Source organism: Cherax quadricarinatus, chromosome 19 (assembly GCF_038502225.1).
Source record: "Cherax quadricarinatus isolate ZL_2023a chromosome 19, ASM3850222v1, whole genome shotgun sequence".
NCBI lineage: Eukaryota > Metazoa > Arthropoda > Malacostraca > Decapoda > Parastacidae > Cherax > Cherax quadricarinatus.
In genome coordinates this window covers 29,560,961-29,575,642 of record NC_091310.1, presented here as the reverse complement: position 1 = coordinate 29,575,642, position 14,682 = coordinate 29,560,961, and the positions used below count along the sequence as shown (strand labels likewise).

The 14,682-nt window shown below is 41.3% G+C and overlaps 2 protein-coding genes across 2 annotated transcripts in view; one reads left to right on the top strand and one right to left on the bottom strand.

Moving 5' to 3' along the window:
- The window catches only part of LOC138852929 (sorbitol dehydrogenase-like), a 614,649-nt gene that overhangs the window by 272,216 nt on the left and 327,751 nt on the right, over positions 1-14,682 (top strand). The gene's annotated exons all lie outside the window — the stretch shown is intronic.
- Positions 904-14,682, bottom strand: part of LOC128688162 (uncharacterized) — a 68,457-nt gene continuing 54,678 nt past the window's right edge. Inside the window, exons 3-5 of the mRNA XM_070086839.1 lie at positions 14,083-14,295; positions 9,392-10,238; positions 904-1,156 (exon numbers count right to left, since the gene is read on the bottom strand). Of these exons, the coding sequence (XP_069942940.1) occupies positions 10,029-10,238; positions 14,083-14,283 (411 nt within the window). The 5' untranslated portion in view covers positions 14,284-14,295 and the 3' untranslated portion in view covers positions 904-1,156; positions 9,392-10,028. The remainder of the gene's footprint in view (positions 1,157-9,391; positions 10,239-14,082; positions 14,296-14,682) is intronic.

Sequence of the window (14,682 nt, the reverse complement as noted above, 5' to 3'; positions counted from 1 at the left end):
GTTACCGTCACTGCAGTCATTATCCTGACCTCTGCTGTTTAGGTTCCTCATACATGTAAATCGTCTCTTCCTTTATCTTTTTTTTTTTCCATTTTCTTTCACTGGTTATCATTTTGCTTTCTCAGTACGTAGCGTGAGTTGTGGTGGTGATATTGGTTTTGTTGGTAGTGGTGGTGCTTGGGGGTGGTGCTACCTGTGTTGTTGGTAGTGGTGGTGCTTGAGGTGGTGGTGGTGCTACCGGTGTTGGTGGTAGTGGTTTAGGGGTAGTGATAGTGGTAGTGGTTTGGAGGTAGTGGTGGTGCTAGTGGTAGTTGTTTGGGGTAGTGGTGGTGGTAGTGGTTTGGGGGTAGTGGTGGTTATTTGCATCATTATCCTGAAGAGTTAATAATGCAAACACATCCATTAGGATCCTTTCATGTAAGAGGCCAACCCGACTAACACCCAGGTACCTACTTACTGCTAGGTGAACAGTGACAGCAGGTGTAAGGTGACTAACACCCAGGTGAACAGTGACAGCGGTATTAGAAAACCTGCCCAGTGTTTCCTGTCATGCCAGGATGGAACCCAAGTCCTCCAGATGTGAGCTTAAGGTGCTACCAGTTGAGCCATAAACCACCTACATCACTACATAGACCTGTGTCCGAAGACGTTGATGACCTTACAGATAACTTTAACACAATGCCACTCATAATATGTCGTCAATATCCTTCATCACGAAATCTCTCTTACTGTACCTCTCAATACTCTATATATTTCTCTCATGTTATCCTTACTTATTTTTTAACACTTTCTTCTTTGTTGCCATCTCTATAATTGCTAGTTTTCATTATATATATATATATATGTATATATATATATATATATATATATATATATATATATATATATATATATATATATATATATATATGTATATATATATTTTATTCTTTTATCCGAAATTTTCCACTCTATCTTACCCTGTGTCTTCATAAATTATTCTATGTAATCTTTTCCTTCACTGTACTCATCCATCTTTTTCTTATAATATATTTTCCACCTCCTTTATTACTAAATTCCTGCCACTGCAAGTGTGCAGTGGCACACGTCTTCCAGCACTGCGTTGTGTACCTCGCGTGAACACCTGTCCGTGCCCCTCCAGTGTGGTTACTGCCATCTGTAATGTATTGAGAGTAACATTGAAATAATTGTATATACGTAACTGTTCTATATTTACATATTAAAGTTTGAAGTGTGTGTATGTGTGTGTGTGTGTTGTTTATACAGACCATTTGTATATATTATTATTATTATTATTATTATTATTATTATTATTATTATTATTATTATTATTATGTTAATAAACCAAAGTCACATCTGTATTGGTCGTACATCTCAGACGGAACTATAACTATCATTGAAACAAATTACTGCTAAATTATAGAATAAATTATTAAACAACGAGCTAGCAACGACGGTATAATTAAGAAGATCCAAAAATATGAACGTGCGAGAAGTGGCTATCTGCTCCTCACCTGTCCTGGTAATGAGCTCTCATTAACTGATAGTCAATTAATTGCTTGATATTGCATGCTAGCAGCTCTGGCCTGGCCAGCAGCTCTGGCCTGGCCAGCAGCTCTGGCCTGGCCCGCCGGTGGAGGGGATGATAATGATAATCATTATTATTATGATGAGGATGATTATGACATAACATTAATTACAATTTAATCTTTCTTTTAGCACGTAGGTTGTTGAGTTAGAGGAGTTTAACACGCAAGTTTCTGGGCTAGAGGGGTTTAACACGTAGGTTGCTGGGCTAGGGGGGTTTAACACGCAGGTTGCTGGGCTAGAGGGGTTTAACATGTAGGTTGCTGGGCTAGAGGGGTTTAACACGTAGGCTGCTGGGCTAGAGAAGTTTAACACGTAGGTTGCTGGGCTAGACGGGTTTAACACGTAGGCTGCTGGGCTAGAGGGGTTTAACACGTAGGCTGCTGGGCTAGAGGGGTTTAACACGTAGGCTGCTGGGCTAGAGAAGTTTAACACGTAGGTTGCTGGGCTAGACGGGTTTAACACATAGGCTGCTGGGCTAGAGGGGTTTAACACGTAGGCTGCTGGGCTAGAGGGGTTTAACACGTAGGCTGCTGGGCTAGAGGGGTTTAACACGTAGGTTACTGGGCTAGAGGGGTTTAACACGTAGGTTGCTGGGCTAGAGGGGTTTAACACGTAGGTTACTGGGCTAGAGGGGTTTAACACGTAGGCTGCTGGGCTAGAGGGGTTTAACACGTAGGTTGCTGGGCTAGAGGGGTTTAACACGTAGGTTGCTGGGCTAGAGGGGTTTAGCACGTAGGTTACTGGGCTAGAGGGGTTTAACACGTAGGCTGCTGGGCTAGAGGGGTTTAACACGTAGGTTGCTGGGCTAGAGGGGTTTAGCACGTAGGCTGCTGGGCTAGAGGGGTTTAACACGTAGGCTGCTGGGCTAGAGGGGTTTAACACGTAGGTTGCTGAGCTAGGGGGGTTTAACACGTAGGCTGCTGGGCTAGAGGGGTTTAACACGTAGGCTGCTGGGCTAGAGGGGTTTAACACGTAGGTTGCTGGGCTAGGGGGGGTTTAACACGTAGGCTGCTGGGCTAGAGGGGTTTAACACGTAGGCTGCTGGGCTAGAGGGGTTTAACACGTAGGCTGCTGGGCTAGAGGGGTTTAACACGTAGGTTGCTGGGCTAGAGGGGTTTAACACGTAGGCTGCTGGGCTAGAGGGGTTTAACACGTAGGTTGCTGGGCTAGAGGGGTTTAACACGTAGGCTGCTGGGCTAGAGGGGTTTAACACGTAGGTTACTGGGCTAGAGGGGTTTAACACGTAGGTTGCTGGGCTAGAGGGGTTTAACACGTAGGCTGCTGGGCTAGAGGGGTTTAACACGTAGGCTGCTGGGCTAGAGGGGTTTAACACGTAGGCTGCTGGGCTAGAGGGGTTTAACACGTAGGTTGCTGGGCTAGAGGGGTTTAACACGTAGGCTGCTGGGCTAGAGGGGTTTAACACGTAGGCTGCTGGGCTAGAGGGGTTTAACACGTAGGCTGCTGGGCTAGAGGGGTTTAACATGTAGGTTGCTGGGCTAGGGGGGCTTAACACGTAGGCTGCTGGGGTAGAGGGGTTTAACACGTAGGCTGCTGGGCTAGAGGGGTTTAACACGTAGGCTGCTGGGCTAGAGGGGTTTAACACGTAGGCTGCTGGGCTAGAGGGGTTTAACACGTAGGTTGCTGGGCTAGAGGGGTTTAACACGTAGGCTGCTGGGCTAGAGGGGTTTAACACGTAGGCTGCTGGGCTAGAGGGGTTTACCACGTAGGCTGCTGGGCTAGAGGGGTTTAACAGGTAGGTTGCTGGGCTAGTGGGGATTAACACGTAGGCTGCTGGGGTAGAGGGGTTTAACACGTAGGCTGCTGGGCTAGAGGGGTTTAACACGTAGGCTGCTGGGCTAGAGGGGTTTAACACGTAGGTTGCTGGGCTAGAGGGGTTTAACACGTAGGCTGCTGGGCTAGAGGGGTTTAACACGTAGGTTACTGGGCTAGAGGGGTTTAACACGTAGGTTGCTGGGCTAGAGGGGTTTAACACGTAGGCTGCTGGGCTAGAGGGGTTTAACACGTAGGTTGCTGGGCTAGAGGGATTTAACACGTAAGTTACTGGGCTAGAGGGGTTTAACACGTAGGCTGCTGGGCTAGAGGGGTTTAACACGTAGGTTACTGGGCTAGAGGGGTTTAACACGTAGGTTACTGGGCTAGAGGGGTTTAACACGTAGGTTACTGGGCTAGAGGGGTTTAACACGTAGGCTGCTGGGCTAGAGGGGTTTAACACGTAGGTTACTGGGCTAGAGGGGTTTAACACGTAGGTTGCTGGGCTAGAGGGGTTTAACACGTAGGTTGCTGGGCTAGAGGGGTTTAACACGTAGGTTACTGGGCTAGAGGGGTTTAACACGTAGGTTGCTGGGCTAGAGGGGTTTAACACGCAGGTTCGTGGGCTAGAGGGGTTTAACACGTAGGTTGCTGGGCTAGAGGGGTTTAACACGTAGGTTGCTGGGCTAGAGGGGTTTAACACGTAGGTTGCTGGGCTAGAGGGGTTTAACACGTAGGTTGCTGGGCTAGAGGGGTTTAACACGCAGGTTGCTGGGCTAGAGGGGTTTAACACGTAGGTTGCTGGGCTAGAGGGGTTGTTCAACCCACTGTCTCTAACCTTTGTATTTAATAATGTTTAATCCTTTTGAAAACAACTATAACCAGAATATTAAAAAAAAAAATTGGTAAACACATAGAATTTAATTATTTTTTTTCAAGAGCCTACATAATGGTCAGTTTAAACGAGGATTTATAATGACTTTGTGCTTCTATAGGCAGTTTACTCTGAAAAAAATGCATTTCTTCCTATATTCTTTTTTTTTTTTTGCTATTTGAATTAGTTTATTGTCAGTTTAAGTCACAAAACGTGAGTCACTTTGCACTAAACAAATTTAACTAATAAACTTTTTTCTTAATTTACTAACATTTGTTTTGAGATTTTGACAACATAAATTATATTTAAAAAATTTGTTGATTTTTTTTCAGAAAAACTAATGATGATTGTGATCTAATTTTCAGAGGCGTTCATAGTCATGGCGTCCAAGAAATACTTTTAAAGAATTTATGTCTTATTTATCCTATGCAGTAATGTACTACAAAATATTGTTATACATACAAATTTTATATATACATGTTTTTTATTATTTTTTATTATCACACTGGCCGATTCCCACCAGGGCAGGGTGGCCCGAAAAAGAAAAACTTTCACCATCATTCACTCCATCACTGTCTTGCCAGAAGGGTGCTTTACACTACAGTTTTTGAACTGCAACATTAACACCCCTCCTTCAGAGTGCAGGCACTGTACTTCCCATCTCCAGGACTCAAGTCCGGCCTGCCAGTTTCCCTGAACCCCTTCATAAATGTTACTTTGCTCACACTCCAACAGCACGTCAAGTATTAAAAACCATTTGTCTCCATTCACTCCTATCAAACACGCTCACGCATGCCTGCTGGAAGTCCAAGCCCCTCGCACACAAAACCTCCTTTACCCCCTCCCTCCAACCTTTCCTAGGCCGACCCCTACCCCGCCTTCCTTCCACTACAGACTGATACACTCTTGAAGTCACTCTGTTTCGCTCCAATATCTCTACATGTCCGAACCACCTCAACAACCCTTCCTCAGCCCTCTGGACAACAGTTTTGGTAATCCCGCACCTCCTACTAACTTCCAAACTACGAATTCTCTGCATTATATTCACACCACACATTGCCCTCAGACATGACATCTCCACTGCCTCCAGCCTTCTCCTCGCTGCAACATTCATCGCCCATGCTTCACACCCATATAAGAGCGTTGGTAAAACTATACTCTCATACATTCCCCTCTTTGCCTCTAAGGACAAAGTTCTTTGTCTCCACAGACTCCAAAGTGCACCACTCACCCTTTTCCCCTCATCAATTCTATGATTCACCTCATCTTTCATAGACCCATCCGCTGACACGTCCACTCCCAAATATCTGAATACATTCACCTCCTCCATATTCTCTCCCTCCAATCTGATATCCAATCTTTCATCACCTAATCTTTTTATCCTCATAACCTTACTCTTTCCTGTATTCACTTTTAATTTTCTTCTTTGCACACCCTACCAAATTCATCCACCAATCTCTGCAACTTCTCTTCAGAATCTCCCAAGAGCACAGTGTCATCAGCAAAGAGCAACTGTGACAACTCCCACTTTGTGTGATTCTTTATCTTTTAACTCCACACCTCTTGCCAAGACCCTCGCATTTACTTCTCTTACAACCCCATCTATAAATATATTAAACAACCACGGTGACATCACACATCCTTGTCTAAGGCCTACTTTTACTGGGAAATAATTTCCCTCTTTCCTACATACTCTAACTTGAGCCTCCCTATCCTCGTAAAAACTCTTCACTGCTTTCAGTAACCTACCTCCTACACCATACACCTTCAACATCTGCCACATTGCCCCCCTATCCACCCTGTCATACGCCTTTTCCAAATCCATAAATGCCACAAAGACCTCTTTAGCCTTATCTAAATACTGTTCACTTATATGTTTCACTGTAAACACCTGGTCCACACACCCCCTACCTTTCCTAAAGCCTCCTTGTTCATCTGCTATCATATTCTCCGTCTTACTCTTAATTCTTTCAATAATAACTCTACCATACACTTTACCAGGTAAGACTTATCCCCCTATAATTTTTGCACTTTCTTTTGTCCCCTTTGCCTTTATACAAAGGAACTATGCATGCATATATATATATATATATATATATATATATATATATATATATATATATATATATATATATATATATATATATATATATATATATATATATATATATGCAATAAGATCACAATAAACAGATGATTTCAGAATATGCAAAACAACCACTCTGAAAGAATAGAGAAATTCCAAGCGTTTCGTGACTACTCACATTATCAAGGAACTATGAAATTAAGCATCCAAGGAAGGTATATAAGGGGGTCTGGCCAACACCTCACTATCAGATCCCACAACGGTTAAACACCTGACGCGCGCCGGCCCAACTGGACAGGTCCTTTGCACAACCACCAACAAACTATTTTTCTTGGGTAGAATAGTTTTTTGGTGGTTGTGCAAAGGACCTGTCCAGTTGGGCCGGCGCGCGTCAGGTGTTTAACCGTTGTGGGATCTGATAGTGAGGTGTTGGCCAGACCCCTTATATACCTTCCTTGGATGCTTTACTTTCATAGTTTCTTGATAATGTGAGCAGTCACGAAAGCGCTTGAAATTTCTCTATTCTTTCAGAGTGGTTGTTTTGCATATATATATATATATATATATATATATATATATATATATATATATATATATATATATATATATATATATATATATATATATATATATATATATATATATATATATATATATATATAGATATACGTACATGTAAGACAAGCCACGGGAAGGTGGAAATCTTTAGCTCAAGTACTTTCATACTTCTCAGTGCGTCATCAGGAACTATGCAATGTTGCAAGGCAGCAAATGAGGGTTTGAGGGGAAGTTTTTTTCTCATAGTATCGCAGCGCGGGTTAACACCAGCCACAGTCTCTGAATGTGGGGCAGTTGTCTGTGTGCCAACCCTACGACCCTTTCCGTCCCCCCTCCCTCCCCCCACATGGGGCAGTAGACGGCCTCAGTAGTCAAGGAATAGGAAATTAGAATATACAATAGCCAGCCTCAAGCTTCTTCTAGTCGCCTAGAACAGATCATGTGACATAAGAAAATACGTTTCACAGTGGATAATGTACATATGGATTCCTGTTATTCTGTGTAACCCCTAATTGATAAAAGAAAATAAATGAATGTACTCTTTTGTTCGTATATATTATTATGAGAGCCTTGCGCATCTGTAATCCGCAGTATTTAGAGGAAAAAATTAGCAAGATATTCAACATAGCCACAAAACTGAGATACCCTAGGGATTTTGACGAGAAGACACTAATGTCAGGAAGGAAGACTTTCTACAGGACTGAACCAAAGGAAGTGATTGCCAGGAAAAATGCACTTGTTTTACCATATAATGAGAACGTGGTTTGCCTATACGAGATATTAAAAAAGATTCATATAAACCTCGCTTTCAAAAACACTGGGACAGTGAAACAGAAGTTGATTAAAAACACACCCTCTAACAAAGTTGGTGGAGTTACAAAGTGCCATGCACCCAGTGTCCCCTCTCATATATTGGTCAAACAGGTAAACCTCTGGAAACCAGAATAACCCAACATAAATACTTAATCAGGACAGGGCAAGAGTCGAACGCTATCTTCAACCACGTCAGTTCCTGCAATCACTCACCGGAGTGGGCTGATACTCAGATTATTGTACCCAAACAGTTCAGTCATAGAAAGAAACCTAATTAATCTTCTCTCTTGAAACACGACAGGGACACCATATACAACTCAAATTATGGGTTATACAAGCTCAATAGCTATTTAGTAGAGTCTGTTGTACACAATCTTAAATAACAATGCAACACAAAATCACAGGATTGAGGGTGAAGCCAGGTGGCTTCATCATGGATTGGTGGCGCTCGACCAGCGTCTACACACCAAACTCATGTTACATATGTCAGGAATGGTGGCATACAATATAACATGTTTAACTGTTACTGTACCATAAGTGGACAGGTACACAAGATTAGGTGGTAGCATAGATAGTGGAATTAAAGGAAATCCAAAGGGAAAATTTGGATCATAGACATATTATTGGAAAGGCATAAATATACCCAAATAAGGCATATTAATCTATACTGAGAAGATCGGTAGATACTATTTTAGGAATATATGAAGAGATACTTCTGAGTACCCAATGGAACATTCTAAAACCCCTATTATACACAACTTTAAATGCTACACACACTCGCAGGATTGCTCTTTATGCCAGATGGTTTCATGATGGATTGGTTATGCTTGACCAGTGTCTACGCAACATACTCATGCTAAGACTGTCGTGAATGTGGGCATATAATATAACTCGTTTAGCTGTTACTGTACCATAGGTGGACAGGTACACAAATTTAAATGATAACATAGATAGTGGGGTTAAATGATATCCGAAGAAATCTGGATCATAGAAATATTATCAGAAAGGCATAGAGATACCCCAGTAAAGCATATTAATCGATACTGAGAAAACTGGCAGACAATATTTAGGAATATATGAAGCGATGCTCCCGAGTACCCCTGTGAACATTTTAGAACCCCAGACCACGGCATTTAAACGAACAAAAGAGTATATTCATTTCTTTTCTTTTATCAGTTAGGGGTTACACAGAATAATAGGAATCTATATGTGTATTATCCACTGTGAAAAGTATTTTCTTAAGTCACATAACTTGTTCTAGGCGACTAGAAGAAGCTTGGGGCTGGCTATTGTATCTTCTGATTTCCTATTCCTTGACTGCTGAAAACCCGAAGGCTGTCTACTTCATGTGGGGGGGGGGAAGGACGGGGAGGGTCGTAAGGTCGGCACACAGACCGCTGCCTCACATTCAGAGAGACTGCGGCTGGTGTCAACCTACGCTGCTCTACTCTGAGAAAAACTTCCCCTCAGTCCTTCAGCTGCTGCCTTGCAACATTGCATAGCTCCTGATGACACACTGAGAAGTGTGAAAGTGCCTAAGCTAAAGATTTCCATCCCCCGTAACTTGTCTTGCATTGTTAAAATCTCCTGTCTGCGATTGTTTGCATATATATGTATATGTATATATATATATATATATATATATATATATATATATATATATATATATATATATATATATATATATATATATATCTTACCCGGCTTTGAGTATCAAAGGAGATGTAATTGGCAGTCACCATATGGCACAAGTTCCAACCATCTTATCACTTTGCGTGGGCCCAGCATACAGCTGAGATGTGGTGCAGCGGAGGCGGACACGATGGCACTGTGGGAGTGCCAGATATCAATGACAGGTGAAAGGGAAGGGCCTCCTCCGCGAAGTTCTGCTCCTTCAACTTTAGGAAGGGAAGCCAATTCATTGAGCGCGAGGCAGAGGACGAATGGGTTGATTGATTCCGATGACAAATAGATTAGGTGAAGTATTGTGATCTAGCTGGAGATCGCCTGGCTTTCTCTTTTATATACATGTTTCATATAGGTTTTTGTGCTTTTTCTAAAAGTTCACTGGGACTTCACTCAGGTTTCTTCCTTGAAAAACAAGATGCAACGTCTAGCAAGATGCGAACACATGCACTCTGTCGCACCATGGAGTCAACGTTGTTTGGGGACCCGTATCATCTACAGACGAAATTACAGCAAAGCCATCGACCCCCATCAGCCAGGGAACTAGGGAGAACCTGGGTATCTTCCTATCCTGGCGTTTCTGATAAGGTTAGGGAGAGACTCTAGGAATCTTGCTATCCTGGCTAAGCTTGGGGAGCAAGAGAGGGAAGTCTATGAGTCTTCCTGCCCTGGCTGTTCCTCGCTCAGTTGATCGAGTGGAGGCTGCTGTGAGAGGAGGGTCGGGGAGTTGAAGAGTGTGTACAGAACAAGGATAGTTAGGCCGGCCAGTAGCAGCGCCAGCAGCACCAGCAGGCGATTAGTGAAGCCTTGGAACTCTTCCTCCTGTTCAGCAGCTCTCTGGACCACTGATGCTCGTGACTCCTGTAAACAAGAAACAACATCGTGGGTTCATAAACAATATCGTAGATTCTGAGCGATGTTTGTGTTTATTCAGATTGTTGTGTGTATACCTTACTGAGTTGTGTGTGTTTGTAATTCTACATTTGAGTTTGATGGTAGTGAGCTTCAACTGTGTGTATCAGTGTAAGCCAAACAAGTGAAAACATTAACAAATTATATTACAGTACTATAAATAGTGAAGACGGTACACCAGGAGTATAGCTCTTTTCTTACTGCAAATTGATATAACACTCACATACATGCTCTACAAAAGTTATAAGACATTACTGTCTTGTAACTTTGTTACAAGACAGTAATGTCGTGTTACAAGACCATTTAATCAATTAAATGATAAGTTGTATTTAAAATTAAATAAGAGTGAAAAGTAACTCTGGTAAACCAGCAGACACTTAGCAACTGAACGGGTTATCAATGGATAACGACGCATGTCAGAAGACACTTGTCATATTTCTTGATGAACAAAAACAATAACACCTTAAGATAACCACATGTCATCAGTGCATTTTTAACAACTGCAAGTCACTAGTATCTTTATATGGGGAGTCATAGGACGGGAAATGGACACAGAATCGACAAAACGATTCTTTCAGCTCTGTGAGGGCGGGGATATAGCCGGGTTGGCCCCACTCCGTGACTGACCTAGCTGCCTCCAGAGGGCTATAGCACCAGCAACAGCCAGAGCATGTCATTATCTGGTTAAGACCAGTGTCAGAGCAACGGTCCTGACGAATATTATAACAACACAGTCTCTAAGACATCAACACCTTTAGAAAATCACAGTTCATCAGCACTTTCAGTTATTTACAAATCAGTACTTTAAAATGTTCATAAATTATCAGTACCTACCTGTTCTTTACTTATGGCTAGTTTAAAGTGTTCCTCTACCTCTGCAGCCCAGCCTGATCCCAGGCTTCCCTGCTGACTACCTGCTCAACCAGGCTTTGTGTTTATGTCAGCGGCTCACAGGCCTACATAACCATCACAATCAGACTGATCTACACTTACAGGAGAATGCTGTCCACATTTTTGATAACTTTTATCTTTATTCAGACAGTATTTCTGATATCAGCTTGTAGTATGCTGATAAGTCTTAGGTGAAGGATGTTCGTACAGTGTTTTCCAAGTCTACCTCTCATTCCCCCTACTCTTCATTTACAGTATTCCACACTTTCTCCCACATCTTTCAAACCTAAGTTGTTATAGCAGTGTGCCGGGGGTCAACGCCCCCGCGGCGTTGACTTGTAAGGAGTAGTGAGCAAAGAATACTATTCAAGTAATAAGAACCCAAGAGATTTGAAATGTACCATCACTGTCACTACTTCTCTTGTTTTGAAAGTTTCTTGTAATCTACGCTGTCATTCTCCTGAACTTTGCTGCATTTATCTTATTGTGTTTCTTCAATAACAGATTTTCTGATATACCTATTCCTAGGTCTTTTAAATGTCCTATGATATGGTCTGATTTCTGTATATTGTCTTCTCTTTGACTTAAAGGAAAACAAAACGATTGCAGAGTATATGTAGATTACAGTGACAGAGTCTAGAAAGTTTATTCAGGTATAGATACACATACATACAGTTACATAAATTATCATACATAGCAGCACATGTGTAGATTACCTAGGATAACTCAAACAATCAGACACAGTGACTTATTTCCATTGGGGTTCAAACTTCGAATGAATTACTGAAACAAGTTGCTGTGTGTATCTAAGATCTGGAGCTGAACATCAACACCGCAACCACAAATAGGTGAGTACAACATTTCTTCCCTCAAAACATACACAGGGGAACCAGCAGTGGTACTAGGGTCGAGCTCCTCTTTAAGGAGTGACGGTATCAGTCAAGCCCGATCTTCCTCCTCTCCACCTTTCCCATCCCCATCTCTATCGAAACCCCCTTTCAGCCCCCCCCTCTATCACCTCTTTTATACCCTCCAGCCTCTCCCTTCCCGTCACCTTCCCTGCCTTTCCCACGGAGCCAAGCAAAGTTTGCCATCCGTAGGTGAACGACAAATAAAATATATAGCAGCAGAGAGAGGGGAAATAGAAGGTAAAATATTGAGTAGGATAGATGGAAGAGTGATGGAGGCAGTGGAAAGGGAACTAAGAGGATTATATATATATATATATATATATATATATATATATATATATATATATATATATATATATATATATATATATATATATATATATATATATATATAAGTCGTGCCGAATATGTAAAACTGGTCAATTAGCAAGAACTCATTTAAAATTAAGTCCTTTCTGAAATTTTCTCTTATACGTTTAAAGATATATTTTTTCATTAATGTTAATGTAAAAAAATTTAATTTTGCACCAAAAGAATCTTAGAAAACTTACCTAACCTTATTATAACAAGAACAATTTATTTTAGCCTAACCCAACTAAATATATTTTAGATTTGTTTACAGTAATTTAATACTAAACAAACACAGTGAAATATATTTTTTTCGTTAGGTTCAGAATGATTTTGGCGAAATTATTGCATACACAAATTTTCACTTGTCCTATATGGCAAGATGAGCGTTGCTATTTAAGCCAAGATCGCAAGTTCTGCCTATTCGGCACGATATATATATATATATATATATATATATATATATATATATATATATATATATATATATATATATATATATATATATATATATATATATATATATATATATATATATATATATATATATATATCACATCTAGAAGTTTAAATAATAGAAGTCCTCAGGTTGTTCTTCAACTATATATATCCTTGGTTAGGCCTCATTTAGATTATGCTGCACAGTTTTGGTCACCGTATTACAGAATGGATAAAAATGCTCTGGAAAACGTACAGTGGACAGTTCTGATATGTTGTAGATATTTTGGGCAACTTGGCAATTCAAAAAGACGATGAATTTGTGGTAACTGGTGTTGCTGCAAGGAAAGTTAAAATTTGGAAAATAAAGGCCTCATTAAGCTGCCTTATATACAGTCGGAATTACTACCAATAAATTACAACTGTTTTATTATATTGCACAAATTTGAACAAGGTTAGGTTGGTATTGCAATAAAATTAAAGACTGTCAAATAAAAAAATGCCTAACATTTATTAAAATAATTTTTTTAGGGGACAAGGATGAAATTTTCACGTGGACACTATTTAATAATGTTACTAAAATTAGCAGTTAAACGTTAGTTCTTCTTTAACAGCAGAAACTTGCGTCAACACAGAGCCCAGATGATTTATCAGCCGCCTGCGCTGACCTCACTATAAATGAGGTGTTTAACTTTTTATAAACAGGCTTTATATACAGGATTGTTTTCTTTTAATATATTTTATCTTATTAGAGTGGCCTGTGAGGTTTAGGACTCGCCTGTCATGGGTTCGAGTCTCAGCCGTTCCGTGAGCTGTTTCCAATCTTGTTATGACGATTTCGTGAGTTGTAATTTATGATTTTTTTTCGTTCATGCTTTACATCTGTCAGGATGTTAATACATCTGTCAGGATGTTAATACATGATGAAATTAAGACACATGTGCAACATCTGGGTATCTTTATTGTAGACGTTTCGCCATCCAGTGGCTTTATCAATACAAATTCCAGGACATAACTTGAAGACAGTAGAACTATGTACAGAAGATGAGGTAATCAGTCCCTCAACCTAGGAGTAGGTGCGAAGAGCACCGACTCCAAGGTCGGTGCTCTTCGCACCTACTCCAAGTACTAAATACAAGTACTAAAGTCAATCACCACACATACACATAAAGCAAACATTGCACCCTCACTGCCTGGTGACCTACCCTGCGTATTATGGGTATGTTGTGGTCCTCACCAGGCTGGTGGCCGCCCCTGCAGGATGGCTGGTCACACGGGGACGGGTTCTTGAGCTGCTCCAGGAGCTGTGCCCAGCGGTCGGGCTTCTTGGGCGGCTGTGCCCTGGCAGCTGCTGCCTTCACCGCAGCCTCCCGCCACGCCAAGCCTCGCCGACGCACCAGTCGCATCCTCCCACACCCCTGCGGGAATAACACGAGATACGTATAGGAATGCGAGGGTCTTGGCAAGAGGCGTGGAGTTAAAAGATAAAGAATCACACATAAAGTGGAAGTTGTCACAGTTGCTCTTTGCTGATGACACTGTGCTCTTGGGAGATTCTGAAGAGAAGTTGCAGAGATTGGTTGATGAATTTGGTAGGGTGTGCAAAAGAAGAAAATTAAAAGTGAATACAGGAAAGAGTAAGGTGATGAGGATAACAAAAAGATTAGGTGATGAAAGATTGGATATTAGATTGGAGGGAGAGAGTATGGAGGAGGTGAATGTATTCAGATATTTGGGAGTGGACGTGTCAGCGGATGGGTCTATGAAAGATGAGGTGAATCATAGAACTGATGAGGGGAAAAGGG